At 38.5% G+C, this 21,817-nt stretch overlaps 1 protein-coding gene across 3 annotated transcripts in view; it reads left to right on the forward strand.

The window, feature by feature from the left end:
* CARMIL1 (capping protein regulator and myosin 1 linker 1) overlaps positions 1–21,817 on the forward strand; it is a 260,007-nt gene that overhangs the window by 227,364 nt on the left and 10,826 nt on the right. For 2 of the 3 annotated variants that reach the window (XM_075270894.1, XM_075270895.1), the window contains exons 30-34: positions 2,874–2,891; positions 10,251–10,317; positions 10,842–11,038; positions 11,552–11,661; positions 17,770–18,232. In XM_075270894.1, coding sequence (XP_075126995.1) covers positions 2,874–2,891; positions 10,251–10,317; positions 10,842–11,038; positions 11,552–11,661; positions 17,770–18,232 — 855 coding nt within the window. The remainder of the gene's footprint in view (positions 1–2,873; positions 2,892–10,250; positions 10,318–10,841; positions 11,039–11,551; positions 11,662–17,769; positions 18,233–21,817) is intronic. The other variant, XM_075270896.1, reaches the window with a different exon arrangement.

The following is a 21,817-nucleotide window of genomic DNA, read 5'->3' on the forward strand; positions in this document are numbered from 1 at the left end:
TTTTCTACAGCAACTACTAGCAGCTGGATTGTTTGGAAAGAGTCTATCATGAAAACTATTACAAAATCTCCTCCATAGCTTACCTTAGGTCTGTAGCCTTTTTTAGAAGGGCACTAGACTTAGAAAATGACCTTACACTTTAAACAAATCTTTTAGGAATTATTGAAAACCGTAAAAAATAAAGTGAGTCTACCACTGATGCAGGATGGAAGTGTTTAGTGATGATACAGTAATGCTCAGTAATAGATGAAAGCTCCCCCTGTGCTCCAAGATCCTCATTTGACTAAAGAATACGAATGCTTTTTTTCCACATCCCTGGGGCTCTGAAACATAAGAAAGGTATGGTTTTTATTCTGCTAACATAATCTACAGCACCGTGGGAGCAGTTTAAAGTAGCTGGGGTCAGTGATAGACATCCTTCAAAATGTATAGGTATTGTTCTACAGTTAAAGCATGAGCTGCTGCAAACAATGGTTCCTGCTTTGGTGGATTCAATACCACCATATGCTAAGCCCATCAATATAAAAGGGTTCTGTACGTTATTGTATTTGCACTGCAGTGTCTGTTTTAAAGAAATGGACAACTGCAACTTTCCTAGCAATAACACAATTGCTGTGGCTGCCAATAATCAACCCATCAACTCATTTACTGTTTGCTGGGGATCTGTAATGAATTGGAGCTTTGTTTTGAAGCCTGTAGTTTTAATACATGGCATCATTAATATAAGATAGTATTCACATTTACTTGTGTATTCCTCCCCCAATAATACATTTTTATAGAGAAGATCAAGAAAGAAGTGGATTCTCTATTAGAAAATGTGCATCCTGCTGCACTTGGAGACAATGGTAGCCTTTGGTCTTTTTCCACATTAATATTGTCATCTAAAGATAATATGTGCAGACTGTTGTAAATTATTAAGCATAATCCTCAGGCTACACTCTTTCCTGAATGCCATAACAATGTAATATATTCTAGATATTCATTATTAACATCAATATTATTGCACATTTTACTTATTTGCTTGCATGTTATTACAGCCTTGTAGGAATCTACTTCTTTCCTATGTTTTCTTGTTTGATAACTTTATTTGTGGACAACTATGCTTAGTTATCACTGGGGCAATTCTAGAGGTCATAGCTGTCACCAGGCCCAGAGGCCAGGGTGCCCACACGTCAGCCACAACTCACTAGGGCTGGTTGCATTTCTTTGATCTCCTTTCTCATTTGCTTGTCATCATAAATGTTTTACGCCTGCCCTCTGGTGTACAGAAATGAGATGATTTATGATACTCGGCCTTCTACTGTCAGAAAGGACAAAATTAGCCCATTAGTGGCAAAAATTGCATTTGGGTATTTGGACAGCAGTAAAGGAGGCATTGTGTGTGGGAAACCGGAAGGACATAATTCGTATGCGGGAGGCACCATCAACAGATGGTTTTCATGGCAGTCTGGGTCCAGATCGTGTAAGAAATGTAAATACTGCTGAAATGTACAGGAGGGAGGTGCCAGACATGAGTAAGAATCAGCTGTGTGTGTGTGTGGGAAGGGGGGCACGTAAGTTGAACTTTTGTATTTTTATTGAGTGTGATCCTTTAGTTATCCTCCTGTTTAGTCATTTAACTTGTTATGCAAAATGAAGCACAACAGACTTTTGTCTTTATAATAAAGGGATACAGTTCTTTTCTTCTTTGGGCAGGATCACCATGTTGTTTTTGACTCCTATTCTGCTTTATAATGTGTTTAAAAGGAATAAACAGGTTTGAATTCTATTTTACAGACCTATCAATAGTTGATGTGGTTTTCAAAAAGAAACTTTATTGGGTAACTACCCATGGGTTAGCACAATTGAATGGGGCTAGTCAATGAGTGGATCCATAGCAGTAGTCAGGAATATGAGTCTTTAATTTTTTTTTCAGCAAATTTTCAGTGTCTAATTTTTAGCCTGTAAAATCAGCTGTCTGAACATGTACTTAAAAAGGCGCAGGAAAATATGGTGTCATTGTCCAGCACATGCAGAAGCATGGAGTTTTTAAAGGGGCTCTATCACTTCTGGTGCATGGTCTAAGCTCATTAGTATGTGATTAAAAACAGACTTATACAAAATCTGCTGAGGCAATTTACATGCTAAAGGATTGTGTGAAATAGCCTTTCTAAAGGCTAAACAAGGATGTGCTTATCTAAAAATGACTTTTCCCAATGATAGAGCCCCTTTAAGCTTACAATCTTGGCATCTCCACAATACAGTATAGTACAGAGACCATCCTGCTTTGCTATACCAATACATAAATGTCTGCTTTGCAGGTAAAATAACCTTTACACCTATAGTACATTTATTATCAGGCTTTAAATACTGAAAATAAATTATATATATATATATATATATATATATATATATATATATATATATATAATATTATTATTATTATATTATTATTATAATTTTTTTTATTTATTTTTTTTATTCATTTTTATAATTTAAATGTCATGTTAAAACTTCCCATTTGCATTAGCTGAAGGTGTTGTAGTGTGCATTGCACTACAAACTTGCAGACCATACAGACCTGTGCACTATGTGGATAACCACTGAGATATTTTTGGATTATTGTGTGACTGTCACAGCATATGATTTAATGTCGGATGCTGTTATAGAGGCACATATTCTCCCTTCGCCTGTCACCGGAGAATATGATGATTCCCCTGCTACGTGAGCAGAAGAGATTGAAGTATATTACTGTCTTTCATTTTTTTCCCCTCTAACTGAATGTGTTTTCTAGTTTTATTTTATTTTTTTTCCTTATTTCTCTCTGCCTTTTAGAAATTAGCTTTTCTCTCTTCTTTATTCACATCCTGTCTCTTTCTTTTTGCTGCTTGGAGACTCTCTGCTGTAGAAGTGTAAGTACTTTTCTTTTTTTTGTGTCTTTCCCTGTGTCTTTTACTTTCATGCTTCATTTATCTCTCTGCTGAGAGTCTGGCTCCTGGGTGATAGCAAACACGTCTTTCTGTGGTTACCGAACTAATAATACTGCATGGTTAGTGAATAATTCGCTTGAAAGAAGTAAATATAAATTCTGCACGCTGGAGATTATTTGCAACCCGGAAATAGTTCCAGGCACTGCACTAACATGTTTGCTTTTGTTCTGTATGTTACCGTGCTAGTGTTATGGATCATAAGTAAATGTTTGTGTCGCATGATAAAACTCACAGTAATGGTCTCATTTTTTGGATGGTAGGAAGTCAGTTAAATAAATATTATAGGAAATTTCAGAGTAGTCGTAGCTTTTTTTCTTTCATGTTACCTTAAAAGGATACTATTATTAGAGTCTTTTTAATTTTAATTATTTATTAGTTATTTAGAATATTTTTTAGGATTTTTTATTAACAATGAATAGCCATGTCATAGTTAAAATGATACTTCAAAGATAAACAATAACATAAAGGGGCCATGTATGAACTAAAAAAACCAAAATTTTTCAAGACCTAGATTACCACATTTTTTTTCTCATACAGTGACACGCAAGTCATTTTAAAGAGAAAGTATCACCATATTTAAAATATATAGAAAAAACATTCACTATTTCCTATCGGTTTTACTTATTATACATGTTTTAGTTTTCTTTACAGGTTTTTGAAACTGTTTTGTTGCTCTGAGCTTGCTTGACCTTTATCTATCCGGCCTATAAATCAAGGTCCAGTGGAGCAAGACCATTAGATCTGTTGTGTTAAAACTAATAAAAAAAACAAAAAAAAAACGGAGGTTTTGAGAATATAAAAAAAAGCAGTCATTAAATATATATGTACAGGATGGCACAATTGTGATGGACCAGGGCAGCACCATCATGGCAACAGGAGAGTTGTTAAATATGAGGCATAAGGTCACGTAGAGGCATCATAAGCTAAGCAGGATAATGTGAGGCCACGGCTGAGTCATCCCAGGTGCCCCAAACCCTTCACTGAATGAATATTATATGTTAATATATTACCATCTTTTTCCATTGAGTCAGGCAAGGAGGTCTATGATCAATCCACTTCATCACAATGGAGTACTATGCAAAAAAAAGGTTTCCTTCAGGAAGATTCTTGTGTGATGGGGCCGTAATTCTTTGGGAAGGCTGGTGCAGGACTTCTGTGCATCTTGTAAAACCTAAGCTGTATCAGATAGGCCTGGTGGTTAAAGTATAGTTGGATGAACTTATTTATTGCTGGTGGAGACGTGGGATTCTAATATCTCTTCATAAGTCTCATCCATTAATGATGGATTAAGGGATTTCCATTTCTCTACTGCTGGAAGAGGAGTATACTGAGCTTTAACTGTTATCAGGTAGCAAAACAATGTGAAAATTAAGCCACCAAGTCTCTGGGAACAAACAGTTCCAATCAGTGGATGTGATGATATGGACAGTCTGTCTACTTGGAATTGAGATGTGAGGGCATATATCGTCGCTGAAGATACTTGAAGAATTAGTGTCGGAAATCTGAACTCTGTTTCAGAGTTGGTCAAAAGAAATAGATACTATCATCATATAGATCATTTACAGTCCCCACTTTGAGTGGCTTCCTGCATAGCGTGTATTTGGTCAAGTGTTGGATTGTCACATAAATGGGTTTCAGCTGTGATGTGATAAAAATTGGATTTGCTTCAGGCAATGGACTACATCCTTCTGGCCATGATGTGGACCACAAAGCAGTGTTTGTCTTGGTATAGATCGCTTATGATGTATAGACCAAAGTGTCAGAGGGGATGAGTGTGTAGCCAGGTGCTTCTTTGGGCAGGTTGTTCCTATGGGCTGACCCACAATAGAAGATATTTGGACTGATATGTATCTTTACTACTTACATGGAGGGTCATTTTCCCAGATCCTTGTGTTTCTGTAGCTTGAAGAGCTGAAACTTGGATCTAGCAGGCTCCCAGATGAAGGAGATAGATAGATAGATAGATAGATAGATAGATAGATAGATAGATAGATAGATAGATAGATAGATAGATAGAGTGCAAATTCTGTAAGACGAGCTTGGGTATGGGAGCAAAGATACGCTGGAGAATGTAGAGATATTTGAGGAGTACAGTACTGCCATCTTCATGAGGTTTATACGTCTTGCTGTTGAAAAATAACAGGGAAGATTGATCAATGCTATTGTAAGGTTATATTCAAATGGAACAAATAGTTTCAGGCATTTCTGTGACTGTCCTATAATAACTACACCAAAGTCAGTATAGGGCCCCTTGGCTGCCTTAACCCTTTCCCCACAATGTTGTCTAGCCCTCTTACAAGATCCTTATACAGTCCTATGAAAAAGTTTGGGCACCCCTATTAATCTTAATCATTTTTAGTTCTAAATATTTTGGTATTTGCAACAGCCATTTCAGTTTGATATATCTAATAACTGATGGACACAGTAATATTTCAGGATTGAAATGAGGTTTATTGTACTAACAGAAAATGTGCAATATGCATTAAACCAAAATTTGACCAGTGCAAAAGTATGGGCACCTCAGCAGAAAAGTGACATTAATATTTAGTACATCCTCCTTTTTCAAAGATAACAGCCTCTAGTCGCTTCCTGTAGCTTTTCCTGGATCCTGGATAAAGGTATTTTGGACAAACAATTCAAGTTCAGTTAAGTTAGATGGTCGCCGAGCATGGACAGCCCGCTTCAAATCATCCCACAGATGTTCAATGATATTCAGGTCTGGGGACTGGGATGGCCCTTCCAGAACATTGTAATTGTTCCTCTGCATGAATGCCTGAGGATTTGGAGCGGTGTTTTGGATCATTGTCTTGCTGAAATATCCATCCCCGGCGTAACTTCAACTTCGTCACTGATTCTTGAACATTATTCTCAAGAATCTGCTGATACTGAGTGGAATCCATGCGACCCTCAACTTTAACAAGATTCCTGGTGCCGGCATTGGCCACACAGCCCCAAAGCATGATGGAACCTCCACCAAATTTTACAGTGGGTAGCAAGTGTTTTTCTTAGAATGCTGTTTCTTTTTGGACGCCATACATAACGCTTTTTTTATAACCAAACAACTCAATCTTTGTTTCCAAAATGAAGTTGGCTTCTCCAAATGTGCTTTTGCATACCTCAGGCAACTCTATTTGTGGCGTACGTGCAGAAACGGCTTCTTTCTCATCACTCTCCCATACAGCTTCTATTTGTGCAAAGTGCGCTGTATTGTTACCGATGCACAGTGACACCATCTGCAGCAAGATGATGCTGCAGCTCTTTGGAGGTGGTCTGTGGATTGTCCTTGACTGTTCTCACCATTCTTCTTCTCTGCCTTTCTGATATTTTTCTTGGCCTGCCACTTCTGGGCTTAACAAGAACTGTCCCTGTGGTCTTCCATTTCCTTACTATGTTCCTCACAGTGGAAACTGACAGGTTAAATCTCTGAGACAACGTTTTGTATCCTTCCCCTGAACAACTATGTTGAACAATCTTTGTTTTCAGATCATTTGAGAGCGGGCTGTCCATGCTCGGCGACCATCAAACTTAACTGAACTTGAATTGTTTTGTAAAGAGGAATGGTCCAAAATACCTTCATCCAGGATCCAGGAACTGATTAAAAGCTACAAGAAGCGACTAGAGGCTGTTATCTTTGCAAAGGGAGGATGTACTAAATATTAATGTCACTTTTCTGTTGAGGTGCCCATATTTTTGCACCGGTCAAATTTTGGTTTAATGCATATTGCGCATTTTCTGTTAGTACAATAAACCTCATTTCAATCCTGAAATATTACTGTGTCCATCAGTTATTAGATATATCAAACTGAAATGGCTGTTGCAAACACCAAAATATTTAGAACTAAAAATGATTAAGATTAATAGGGGTGCCCAAACTTTTTCATAGGACTGTATATGATTAGCAATCAGTCACTCTAGGTAACTCTTTAGGTGAGGCTAATATTTCCATGAAAGTTCTTAGGCCGGGGCTCTATGTAGTGTAAACGTAGTGCAAAAAACACAGCATTTTACAGTCCCTGCAATGTGGAGGGGATTCTGGCTTATCCGTCCATATATTGCAGTTAAATATCTGCAGAAGACTTGCTGCAATTTCAAAAACTGTTATGTTTTTGCAAATTGCAGCATGTCAATTATACCTATAAAAAATGGTGACATTTTCTGTATAGGTATAATAGAAGCAAAAAGTCTGCAGAGAAAGCTTGTGGACTTTCTGTCAATAGCATAGTGGGAAAACCGTGATGCATTTCCACTGCTGTTTTTCCCGTAGCGCTTTCTTACTGCGGCCTGAAATGTGGGGTTTTAGCCTTAATAGGGACAAGTGTCTCAGCAGGCAAAGATGGCCATAGGAGAAAGAAAATCAATGACGTAGATCAACATTACATTTCAAAGGATGTGTATGAATGCATGACTGCTGGATGATGCAGTAGTTGCAATTCAGAGTCGCAGACACATCCATATATCGTTTTGCTGAATCACAACATACACCCAGGTTTCCAACACAGCATGTCACCAAATTTTGTATGCAGTGTAGTGCCGAGCCTGCGCATAGGTTCCATCTCTCCAAAATTGCCCAAGAAGAGATGGGACCTTCTTACTAAATACAAAGACAGTACAACATGTAACATATCACACATGCAATACACAATCCAAATAAAGGGCACCACATCCTTATTCATCACAATACAAATAGGTACATACTCATACAATATGACATCAATAAAGCAAAGTGTCATTCCGGACAGAGGCTTTCCCATCCAAACTGCCCAGATAATTATCTGGCTATCTAGTTAAAGGGAACTGTCACTGTTTAAAGGAGAACTCACACTCTAGGATTGTTTCCACCATTCTATAGCCTCACTTATCTTGTCAAAGAATCAATCTCACTTACATGCATAGGATACATATTTAGTCGCAGAAATTTCTGCAAGAAATTAGCAGAAGATAAAGAAGATATTTTGTGTGTTCACTACAATTACCTACTGTATGCACCTATACACATATTTATGGAAGATTGACCATGACCATGTCCGAATACTAACCTAATCTCCGTGAAGAAGGAAATATATGCGGTGTTGTAAATGGTAAATGTTAAGACTCTCCGTAGCGTCAACAGGGGTACTTTATATTTGTGCTGTTGCTAATCTATGGATGTGTGATTGACACTTTTGCATGTTCTTTCACTGCATGAGTATCAGAAAATGTAAGAATGTCTGAGACTAAAAAAATCTATAAACATCCTGGACAGAGAGGGCAAGATGTAGATTGTTTCCTCCATGGCTGACTGCAGTTCTTCCTATGCATGTTTGAGGTCAGAGCAGAAATCTTCAAAATGTAGCCCATTCCACATTAAAGGGGTTATCTATAACTATTATACTGAGCTACACCTTCTCTCCTCAGGAAGTGACATCATGCCTATCGGTCATGTGGCCATGCTGCATGTCAGTCACTTTGAAATGAATGGTACAGAACTGTAGCATGCGCATATGACCAACAGCTGAAATGTCACTTCCTGAGAAGGGAAAGTGGAGCTCAGTATTATAGTCCTAGACACTTGAATCTGGTACTTGCACAACTACCTGTGTACAGTACTGTACATTACATTTACAAAGTTTTTGATCATTCATATTCTTATTGAAACCATCCTTTAGAATATTTTTTGAACAACTTTGTATCTACAGTTCCACAAGTGGTTCTATTTGGAGACTACACACCAGGGTTTACACCTAGCTCAGGGCAAATTGGCCTTTAGTTCTTGACCACGTTGCTTAGATGGTCATTTCATGACCTGTACGGTTTAGTGATGTATAGTGAGCACTGACAATAGGAGTATAGTGCCACAAGTGATTCGTGGTCATGGCCACTATTATCAATAATCTGTCTCTCTAATCCTACCCCAGCTAGCAAATTTGTTTTCAGCTATGCTTTACTATGGCTAAACTCACATGTTGACATTGACTAATATTCGGCTTCTATGCAACTTACCAACAAGATGACATTACATGGAAATGTCTGACCTTTCTGATATACTCCCCGCAAACAGTTGAATTTGCTTTCCAGTTAGAAGGGTATATGATGTAAATTGTAGTGCAGGTAATCTTCTTACTGTGGCTGCATTTGAGAGCCATCCAATCTCAGAATGTCAGTGTTCTGATTCATTTCTATGAAAGTCTCAGGGTAAGCCACAAGGGAACACAGAACTAAATGTCCTGTCCACAAATGAAACCACTTCAGTTGGAGAATCAGAGTGTTAGTCACATGACACAGTTTTGGACCAGAAGGGAATGAATAACTCCAGCCATTAGTAAGAAGATTACGTTCACTACAGTTTACATTATGTGTCTTTGTAATTTCGGGGGGGGGGGGGATTTTTAGAGGAAATTAATGTTTTTAAATGTGGTCTACAGGTTATCATATTCAACATCCTAGAGAGTTGTTCTGTTACATGAGGAATTTTCAAAGTCAAAAAAGAAACCCGCTTTATCTTTTTTTAGTTAGTTTTTGCTGTTCTGTTAACCCTTATAAGGCTAGGGTCACATCTGGGTTGGAGACTCCATAGAAACGTCCTGCATGTCAGAAATCCGACAGACTCCTGGCGGACTCTATTATAGTCTATGGTGTCCACAGGTAACCATTTAAAAAATAAAAATAAAAAAATAATGGACAGGCTGTCCATCGTTTAAGTCCCCACGTGGACCTGAATTACTGAGAGACGAACACTACTGTGAACCTAGTGTCATACAGTAATAATACTGTGAATTCTAGTATCTTGTATACACAGATAATATGATTAATAAATAATGAAGTCTGTATAGCATTTCCAGTGTATATAATAAGGAGGCATATGCATTATGTAGCTTGTATGTTCCTCAGTGATAAATCATCCCTATCTCAGCACTTGTCATTTTCCTATGCACGTAGTATATAGCAAGTATATTTAACAAAGTGCTGACAATGTTATTTCTCAAACAGTAACATGGTAAAATGTTATTAAGAGGAAGAAAGCCATGGCCTTTCCATTAAGCTGCTTCACAGGAAGACCTTTGTCAGCATGGTGTGACCCTTCCTCAGTCTAGTTGCATTTCTGTACTGGATAGAAATAGCCTTGTAAATGAATGTACATCTGTATTGTCTTTGCACTGTATTACAGCAGCAAGAATACGTTTACATTAGGAAGCCTCAGTAAACCATCTGTATTTGTTGCTTTTATGTCTTGATACTATTTTCTTACTAGAAAGCTATATCCTACAGAAAATTTACAGTGAACTATTGATGTCATTGTTACAGATGACTCCCAAGTCCAAAAGAAAGAGTATCCATAGCAGAATGCTGCGTCCTGTATCCAGAGCCTTTGGTGAGTACATTGAACCTGTTAGGAAGTGTCTAAATGATTATGGACAGAGCAAAAACTCCATAGCACAAAATGACTTGTATGATGTTGGGAAATATGCAAATCTGTTTTCCAGGATGTAATTAGGAAAGCATTGCCTCTTCTTGCTACCCTCTAGGGACAGCCCCCTTAAACATCATGCATGACTTTTTCAACAAGCTTTATGCTATGATGCAGGGTTTAGCCAAACCAGTAAATCAATTCCAAATGGAACAGAATCCCAGCTGTGGACAGTGCTATTTTGATCTGGTTGGATCTCATCAGTACCGCGTAGGGAAAACTGGTTTGGCTGAGATGAGACTATTAGACCAGGTTCTGGGTATAATATCACTCCTTGAGGAGAGAGCACCTTTGCAGGCGTGTGGAGACTTACAAAGCTATTTTCGCTCCACTGGGAGATTATGGGAAATATGCAAATCTGTTTTCCAGGTTGTATGATGTTGTTATTATTGTTTCCTTCATCTTCATATTAACTTCTGTTTTACAAGAAATGGAGTTTGACCTCGACAAGGCCCTTGAAGATGTCCCAATACACATAGAAGACCCTCCTTACCCCTCTTACAAGCAGGATAAGCGATCATCCAGTCTCATAGCAGAGTTGCCATCAGAAGAAGGGAAAAAACTTGAGCACTTTACTAAATTACGACCAAAGAGAATGAAGAAACAGCAACCCAGCAAATCTAATGTTAGTATTTGTTTTCTACTTTATTGACTATATAATAACTGCTGAGGTGTATATGTCCTCTTGTGTTTTAAGTCTTTTTGCATCGCTTGCAGACGGTCTCTGTCGCTCTCTTTATTTCCCTCTTTCTCTCCCTGCATTTTTTGAGCCAAACCTTGAAATGGATTGAACAAAAGGGAGAAGTATAAGAGCTTTCTAGATATTTCCCATTCCTTCTGTAGCCACTACTAGGTTTGGCTCCAAAAAAATGCAGTAAAATGATAAGGTCACTGCTTAACATGCAACGCCACCAAAATGTTGACACTTTTTTTTTTATGTTGGAAATTACACCATCTCATTGATGATATAAGCTTAGACTGTCTGACAAAGTGTGAGATTTATCATTCAGACATTGTGATAAATCTGGCATGTTTTATAACCGACAAGTTTACATTTGTACTGTCTTAAGTCTTAGACATTCTGGGTATATTTGTTTGGATGCTTGGTAAATGTAATCTCTTCTTGTTTAATGTCTAGCAACTTGGAGCTGAAGCTGCATCAGATGGAGACCAAAATGGCCTGATGCCTAGAGTAGATGAAGGTGTAGATGAGTTTTTCAGCAAGAAGGTGACAAGGATTGATTCAAAGTAAGTTAAAGTTGCTATCCACTTTCTAATATTGTTTTGTTCACATTGGGCGTGGTGGATCTGCTAAGCAGATGATTCTAATGATTGTGATGATTCTAGAGAAGCCTGAAGACCATGTTAGCTAGAGTAGGATAGTCGAGTTTTGTTTTTGTTTTTTAAAATGTACATTTCGGGAGGCTATTGTTTTTTTTTGTTTTGTTTTGTTGTTTGTCAGTATAGCAGAGAAGAGTATGTGGATTAGCTGTGCTGTTTAAACAACAAGTTACTAATTCCTGCGTCTCTTTATTATAAGTCTTATCAAATAGAGATGAGTGAGTACTATTCGAAATTGCTGTTTCGAATAGCACGCACCCATAGGAATGAATGGCCGCTTCCATAATAAAGAGATGCAGGAATTAGTAACTTGTCATTATTGGAGGAGAGCGTTAGGCCCAAGGTGTTTGCCAAAGACAGTTTGATCAGAGGTAACCATTTTTACCACAATATAGGCCAGGTCCTCCTAAAAGTTGGTGGAAAATTTCATTAGTGAACAAGGTTGTATGGGTTACACTCTTCTTAGGTGGAGACTTGGAGGCAGAGTAAAGAACTGTACAGCACATGTCCAATTGTAGCAAACTCTCACTTTAAAGTGAACAGCGGGCAATATCTGGAATGGCTAATCTGGTTCAGGCTTTTTTTTGTTTTGTTTTGCCTTTTGTGACACATTGTAACTCTTATTACAGTCATGGCCATAATAATCACCCCAGAGAGTTCCAGAAAATGAATTATTTCTCTTAGAAAATTATTGCAATAACACGTTTTGTTATACACATGTTTACTTCTTTTATGTGTATTGGAACAGCACAAAAAACTGAGTAAAAAAAAGGCAAATGGGACATAATTTCACACAAAAATCCAAAAATGGTCCAGGCAAAATTGTTCACACATTTTCCAAATTGTGGGTAAATAACTTTTTTTTTTTCCACGCATGTGATGCTCGTTCAAAATCACCTGTGGCAAGTAACAGGTGTGGGTAATATGAAAATTACACCTGAAACCAGATGAAAAGAAGAGAAGTTCAGTCAATCTTTGCATTGTGTGTCTGTGTGTGCCACACTAAGCATGGAGAAGAGAACTGCGGGTAGCAGGGACACTGGGATTCAGCGATCATGCTATACTTGAGTTTGGGGTTGCAAGAAGAAGAAGACCTGAGAAGACACAGACTTCAAGGCTCGACTTTAGCAGGGCAGACTTCACGAGCCTGAAGGCAAGGGTTAGCAGAATTCCATGGTGCAAAATTCTTAAGCACAAAAATGCACATGAAGGGTGGGAAATCTTCCGTAGGGAAATCATTAAAGCACAGGAACTAACAGTACCTAGAAGGAAGAAAAATGGGAAGCACCTAAAAATATCAGGATGGATGACCAAAAAATTACATAACCTGCTAAAAAGGAAAAAGGAAACATACAAAAAGTGGAAGATGGGAACTATACCTAAGGAAGAGTACACAGCAGTCTGCAGACTCTGCAAGACAAGCATCAAAGGAGCTAAGGCTGAACACGAATTGAAGCTTGCAAAAGAGGCAAAGAGTAAGGTAAAAGGATTATGGGGATATGTTAAAAGCAAAAGAAAAGTGAAGGAGACCATTGGAGTCCTGAAGAATGACAAAGGAGAAACAGTTAACCTGGTGGAACAGCAGGTGGAGCTACTAAATTCATATTTTGTATCCGTCTTCTCCCAAGAAACTAATGGAAATATCGACATTAATGGTGATGGAGATGAGGGGAAGGAGGACTCCAAGCTGACTATAAGCGAAGGTCTGGTAAGAGAGCACTTAGCCAAGTTACAGGAAACCAAGTCCCCAGGACCAGATGATTTACACCCTAGAGTCCTGAAAGAGATAGCAGAGGAAATAACAGAACCCCTTGCTATAATCTTCGGTAAGTCATGGGAAACAGGAGTGGTCCCTTTAGATTGGAAAAGGGCAAATGTTGTCCCCATCTACAAAAAGGGGAAAAGGGACGATCCAGGAAATTACAGGCCGGTAAGTCTGACCTCGATAGCAGGAAAAATCTTTGAGCAAATTGTCAAGGAACATTTACTTCGGTACCTGGATGGGAAGGCATTAATTAACCAGAGCCAGCACGGCTTTATGACCAATAAATCTTGTCAAACTAACCTGATTTCCTTCTACAACAAAATCACTGAATGGTTGGACCAAGGGAATGCCGTGGACATAGTATATTTCGACTTCAGTAAGGCATTTGATAAAGTATCACATAACCTTCTTATTGAAAAAATGATTAAGTATGGCTTTGACAAAAAATCAGTTAGGTGGATTCACAACTGGCTTAATGATCGGGCACAACGAGTAATACTAAATGGCTACACATCGAACTGGAAGAAAGTCAAAAGCGGGGTGCCGCAGGGCTCTGTTCTGGGCCCAGTACTTTTTAATATCTTTATAAATGATCTGGACAATGGAATTATTGGGGAACTCATAAAATTTGCAGATGATACGAAGATAGGATGAATAGCCAACACTAGAGAGGAGAGAGAGTGTATTCAAAAGGACTTAGACACACTGGAACAATGGGCTGAGGCCAACAAAATGGTATTTAACAGGGACAAATGCAAAGTTCTACATCTGGGTAACAGAAATGTAAAAAACATATATAGTATGGGAGGAATAGAACTAAGTGATAGCATAGGGGAAAAGGACTTGGGCATAATAGTAGATCACAAATTCAACATGAGCCAACAGTGCGGTGCTGCTGCAAAAAAGGCTAATAAAATTCTGGGATGTATTAAGACAAGCATTGAATCTAGATCAAGAGAAGTCATTATTCCGCTGTACTCTTCCCTGGTCAGACCACACCTGGAATACTGTGTACAGTTCTGGGCGCCTCAATTCAAGAAAGACATCGATATAATGGAGCAAGTCCAGAGAAGAGCAACCAAAATGGTGGAAGGCTGCAAACCATGTCCTATGAGGAGCGGCTAAAAGGAACTGGGATTGTTTAGTTTGCAGAAGAGAAGGCTGAGGGGAGATTTAATAGCAGTCTACAAATATCTGAAAGGTAGTCACAGTGCAGAGGGATCTACCCTATTCTCATTAGCACAAGGAAGTACAAGAAGCAATGGGATGAAACTAAAGGGAAAGAGATACAGATTAGACATTAGGAAAAACTTTCTGACAGTGAGGGTAGTGAGAGAGTGGAATAGGCTGCCACGGGAGGTGGTGGGCGCTCCATCAATGGAAATCTTCAAGCGGAATCTGGATAAACATATAGCTGGGATGATTTAGGAAAACCTACACTCGCAGGGGGTTGGACCCGATGGCCCTTGAGGTCCCTTCCAACTCTACCATAAAATAAAAAAAATAAAAAAATAAAATAAACTGTCTGAGGACTTGTGAACCAAATTAGTGGAAAAATATCAACAATCTCAAGGTTACAAGTCCATTTTCAGATATTCTGATGTTCCTTTTTCACAGTGCGCAATAAAGAGTAATTATTGTTCAAAACTCAGACAAGGTGAGTTCCAAAAAACCAGGTTCTACTAGAACTATGGTCTAGCTCTACCTAGAGCCAAGTCCAGCCTCAGGACATATTCACCTGAGCCCCTAATGGTGGGGTTGGACTTGGCAGACTCATTAAGCCAGACTTGGCAGCTATCGAGAGGGTACAGCAGGCTCAGTGCACCACAGGTAAAGGCAGAGGCAGACGTTCAATACAACTCACTAGGATTGTACTGGACCTGGGAGAAGATCAGGTAGCGTCCGGGGGTTGCAGGAGAGCAAGCTTTAGCCGCAGGGCTTAAGGCAGCATATATTCGTGGTTGCCGGTCTAGCCGGTATCTTTTTTGGCTTTTTTTTCTGTTTTTAGTGTTACAAACAAAGGAAATAAACGTGTAAAACAAAAGATGTATAATTGGAGTAATTTTCTGGAGGAAATACTTCATTTTCTGGAAAAAAAAAATCAGGAGTGCCAGCTATGGCCATGATTGTGTCTTTCTCATTGCATGTAGATACCTAAGAGCATTTAAAGAGGATATTTTACCATTTCCACCCTCTCTTTGCATCCCTCTTATCCGCTCCACTGATTCCAGCACAATTGATTTTTATTTGTCTATCCCCCTTCATTGTTGAGCAAGCAGCAAAGTTAATTTAAATACCCAATATGCTGTTTATCGGTGGGATCTGGGCTTGAGCGACGACCTGGGACCACTCATCCGACAACAGAGAATATATCAATATATTTGATCATATCTGAAACAATTGTTCAGTTGGGGGGGGGGGGCTCGAGAAAAAAAAATCAACTGTGGAATCATTGGAAGAGGATGCAAAGAGTTGGAGTTGCCTGAGGAGGTGAAAGGTCATCTATATTTTTAACATTTTAGTCTTGTGTTTGTTCTACAGAAACATTTTATATCTACACATCTGTCTATATCACCAATTTTACATTTCTTTTAAATTAACCATTGGTTTGCACTGATAATTGTTAAGACATTTTAAGTCTGTGGAAGTTGTGTCTGCATGACAGGTCATTTCTCCTCTCCCACTCGAGCATATCTTGCTTTTTCTCAGAAACATTCATAATTTAGCGAGGCAAAATGACAGCTTTTGAAATTAAAAGGGCAAAACACTTAATTGATACTTCAATACCGGCTCAGGGCATACTGTGAAATCCCTTTGCAAATGCCTCTCTTCACACTGTTTGAGCAGCCAGCAAGTGTATATTGAATACAATGGCAAATGCACTTCTCGGTGAATGTTGAAAGTGTTTTTCAAATTATGTTGCCTAGTGACATACCAAATGTTGGAATATCCAGCTGTGGAGCAAATGTTTCACAATTAACCAGAAATGTCTTTTAATACTTTTTTTAATATTAGATTTTTGTATATTTTAATGTTTTGTTTATTTTTTTGTGCTTTGCAATTTGCACCTCTATTCAGTGAATACAAAGAAGCTTTATTTACTTTTTAATGGCTGAATATTTGCATACAAGAATAGAAATGCTCTGACAATGTCCTATCAAATGTGGCTGGAAACAGACAGTGCTAACCACTGAGCCACCGTGTTGCCCCCAGCTGGAAACAGATTTGTCATGTGCTGTTCAGTAGAAGTTCGGCTATATATTGCTGTTTATAAACTGTTCAGTTTTGATTTTTACACTTTACGCTTGGTTCACATCTGCGCTTGGGTTTCCATTTTTCAGGTCCACTTGAGGACCCAAAAAAAGAAAAGCCAATCCTCTTTGGTTAGACTATAATGGGGGCCGCTAGGTTTCCGCCTGAAAAATGCCAAAAGAATAGTCCTGCTTGCAAACTTTTCAAGCGAAATGGGAACGGAATCTACAAGCGCTCACCAAGCACAGATGTGAACTTAGCCTTAGCCATTCTCTTACATAGATTTTGTGATTATTGATTCACGTGCTGCCTCTTTGAACTTCAGTGTTCAAATCTGAAATGATCAGAGTCACATTTTTACTCCGTTTTTAATACTTTTTTTTTTTGCTTGACAATTAATTGTTCACTGACTTTTCAACATAAGTGAATATAAGAAACTATATCTTGTCAGAGGAAATAAAATGCTTTTCACCAACCATCTGCCTCTTTTCCTGCTCTGCTTCTCTCTCCTAAATTGGCATTCACTCTGAAATCCCTGTTGAATTACATCGTTGTCTCCCAAAATGGACTGTACCTTTTTGAAGTGTGAAATTATAGTTCATAATAGTATTCCGTGGAGAGAGGGAGGAAAGTCCAAGTGAGAGAAAAGCAAGCACACAGGCAAAGAGGCTGCTGGGGCCCATAGTAAGTTTTGTATCTCACCACAAGTGCTTTAATCAAGTCCGTAGTGGTCACAACATCTCTATAATGTTCTCCATGATTTTTCTGCGTAAAGAAGAGATATTTGGGGAACAGCTTTCTATTTTCTGTACGTAAAGTCTGTAGAAGAAATCATAGAAGCTAGTCTTCTGTAGCACTTGGACAACTGAGAATTAGAGAGAGGGCCTGCAGAAGGAAACTATTCTGTTATTGCCCATGTACACTCCCATTATTCAGCTTATCCTGAAAAGTTACTTGAAAGGTTAGGTATGCTTTAATTTTGCTGACTTGTTTTTCAGAAAACATTCCCTGAAAGGAGGGGAATCTCAAGATATTGGTGAAGGTGAAGAAAAAAAGAAACGCGAATCCAGGAAAAGTGGCTTCCTCAATCTTATTAAATCCAGATCCAAGTCAGAACGTCCACAGACTGTAATAGTAACCGAAGAACCACCATCTCCTAGACCGTCAGTTAAAAGTCCCGCGCCTGACACTAGTAAGAAGGATAAAGTTAGTGATGGTAATGGAGCTGTGAGTTCTAGTGCCAGTGCTGGGAGCAGCGGACCCAGCAGTAGTACAGAAAGATCAGAAGAACTAAAAACACCCGACTCTTTAGAGGAGAATTTGCAGCTTGATGATAGCAAGTCTGACCGCAGTGACAGCAAAAGCAGTCCACAGAGTGGACGGAGATACGGTGTGCAAGTGATGGGGAGTGGACTGCTAGCTGAGATGAAAGCAAAACAAGAAAGAAGAGCAGCAAATAAGGTATGTAGTTTAGTAAAGAATCTTAAGATTTGTCCTGGACGACCATGTGGCATGGATTCTGTATGGCCTCTTATTGAATTGAAAGAAAAAAATTGAAGGACAATTCTGCAAGACCTGGCCTATCCATGCTTCATATGAACATCATCATCTGAGCTGCAGCCATGTAATGCTGCTTAGAGTGTGCAGCAGCCTTTGCAGGATAAATGCCTTATTAGGTGGCAGCCATGTCTGAACGGATGCGATATTCCTCTAAATCCATACGTCATATTTACCTTCAGATATTAGTAAATAGAAAGATAAGATTGAGCAGTAAAAATACATTGAGATTATCACAATGTGGTTATACAAAGCATTTGTAACATAATAAAACATATAAAATCAATATAAATATACAAAAATATGGTATTGCCTAAATTGTATTGGTGCAGTTTTTCAGATGGGTGCAGTTGAAAACTGAATAAGAAAAATGCACTTGATTTTTTTTTTTTTTATTTCAAATGTGAATCACATTTATGTAAAAAAAAAAAAAAGCCCCGAAAACCACATACAATTATTTTCCTTTGCAGTTTTAATTGCACCAACCTAACCTGACAATCTGAATGAATCCTTAACATGAGGCATATGGAATTACTAAATATATTACCTTACCCACCATGACTGTCACAGTATTAACTCATATTCATAACTCATATTTCATATTTCTTACCATTATTTTGTGGTTAATAATGTTACAGACATTAACTTACTATTCAAGCTAGGGATAACTTACTATTATTGTGACAAACACAAAAGGTAACTTACTTTTCACAATATAATGTTGCCCACCACACAGTATAATGCCACCATTTCAGACCTCACATAGGACATTGCTCCCAGATCAGTCCTTACATAGTATAATACCACCAGTTCAGGGCTCACACATTATAATGACCCTCAGCCCCTACACAGCTACACAGTATATTGCCTCCAGTTTCCATACAGTATAATGCCCTCAACCCCCACATAGTATGGGGCCCAGGGAGAGCAGTGGATGCATTTCTCAGCACTCACTAGTCTTAGGACTCCTTGCTCCTTGTCGCCAGTGTTGACGTGTAGTGAGCATCAATGCAAAGCTAAAGTTAGAGCAACATCATTGCCCAGTGCAGAGAAACAGAGTTTAGTCCTGTGAGTAGTGAGACCCATACGTACTGCTTCCTTTCTAGAACTCACCAGTAACCAATGAGCACTTCCATGAGTACGGATGGAGGTGCTAAATGAGCACCCAGTGACAGTGGGCGAAGTTGCATCCTAGTCCTAGACAGTTACCGAACCTCGCTTCGTAGGTTGTGATTTGAAGTGAGTGGAGTGATTGTGGAAGCTATGCGACCCCACAGTCCCGTACATTTTAAGACCTCCATCAGCTACCTCCACTAAAAACACAGTGTGTGGAAAGCTATAAAGGAGGCTAATGGATATTAGTGCCAAGCAGTCCTTCAAGATGGTTTGTAAGGAGGAAACACCTCGAAATTACACCTCTGATGATGTGTCCAATAGTAAAGGGACATTGAAACCGGTCAGGTGACAGATTGAGGTGGTAGAATGGACGAGATAAGAGATAAGTGTCTAGCTTGCCCTATTGTTAGTTCAATGATTCCCTGATAGGTGTGAGTCAGTAAACTTCTCCCTATTCAGCTATACAAACAAGTTATCAGCAGTGCATTATTAGCATGAGAAAAGGGTTAATACAATAGTGGTTAAGAAGGAGGAATTGGCTATCAGAAAGCACAGATTAGCCTAGCAGTACACAGATACCAGTGAACAGCCAAGTGTTATTGATATGGACACAAGTGCAGTCTTAGGAGTGTTGTGAGATTCCATACAAGTAAATCAGATTGCTCACTGTGGTTCTCTAGTAGCTGCTAGTTGTGAATGCTATACAATTGACATAGCAATTTCAGAGACACGATACTCTGTCTGTTCTCCTTTCCTTTCTTTCTTTTTTAATGGGGACATTTTTATTTGTTTGTTCCTTTGGGTATTTTAATTGAACCAATAAAGGCTATATTTTAATATGTCCCATTTTGGGTAGGTTATACTCCCCTACTCTGAGTTTACATACACACATAACGAGGAAACACATCACAATGAGAGAGGTGCTGGACATATAATAAGTTTATGGTAGTAATTTGTGTATATTGCAGTTTCCAAACTATTAATTAATAAACATACAGCAATCAGCTAATTAACCCCTTAAGCTCCTGTCCACTGTTCGTGTCACTGGAGCTAGGCTGCACATTTCTGCAGAGTTGAGGGCTAGGAGCATGAACTGCTGTCCCGTCCATTATAGGATTTGTGAGTGTCAGATTGGTTGTCAAACTCCTATAGATTACAGTATTATGGCATATTTTAGAAATATACCATGACATTCTAAGATGGAAATACAATTTTAATACTGTATGTACAAAGCTAAAAGAAAATAGTATTTGGATCTCCAATATTATGATACAACACTGCTTATGTAACTTTTCTGTAATCTATCTATATCATATTCATTATAGTGTGCTTTGTGTTTTTGTTAGTGATGACAAAAGCTAAAAATGCTACATTGTCTGGTGTCATATACATTTCAGGGCTTAGTAACAGAAATGGAGGAATCTTACATTATTATTCTTTTGCTTTGAAAACTGATGCTCACGGTCTCTGATCCTTTGTTTCTATATATATCAGATAAATTTTAATATTTTAAAAAGCATAATAGTTTGGTGCAACATTTAATATTTGATGGTATCTGCAATAAGTATAATGCCAAGGCTGTAGCTACAAACACATCTGTTGGACTAGAGCGTAGCAGTAGGAAAATACTCATAATAGAAATTTCTAGTCCTTTACCTCCACCTAGTGTTTTATTCTAATGTTCACTGCTGCATAAATCTATGAATCACATGTCCTACCTGTAGGCCCAGGGCTACATAGAGGCGTACTGGGAGAGATCTATCAACACCCGCATATACTATTCTGGCCATGATATCCCCTTTGCCGTCTGAGGATGTCTTTAATTTATGATCAAGAGTGCGGCTAGACATGCATTAAAGGAATCCTCGAGCAGCCTGTGCACCTAAACTGAAATCTACTCCATCTCTTAAATACATCTGCAGTGCTGTGTGTGAGTCCTGGTTAAATTGCTGTATTATAGTGACATGACCTCAGAGTTTTCTTATGGGAAATTTGTGGAGAGTGACCTTGTAACTGCTGGGAGACACACACTGCAAGATTGTTTTGTTTCTTATAGGTACACATTGAGATTTCTTCAATCCTGTTGAATTGAATTTGTGTTGGGTCACTTAATAAGGTGTCTATTTATTGCCTTTCGTCCACTAATTTTGCCTACCATATGAAGCCCTTGTCTGTTCTATTATTGTTGACAATGCTATTAGTAACTACTTATAAAACATACTATAGAGAATTATTGTTTACCAAGTATCTGAGCTATAATTGGTATATAACCATATTGTTGGAATACATTTGGCCCCATTCTGGGTAGATGCCAGTAGGCAACTCGTAAACAAAATGTGAAAATACACCTGCGACATTGAAAGGGTTTATTAT

Source organism: Leptodactylus fuscus, chromosome 4, assembly GCF_031893055.1.
Source record: "Leptodactylus fuscus isolate aLepFus1 chromosome 4, aLepFus1.hap2, whole genome shotgun sequence".
NCBI lineage: Eukaryota > Metazoa > Chordata > Amphibia > Anura > Leptodactylidae > Leptodactylus > Leptodactylus fuscus.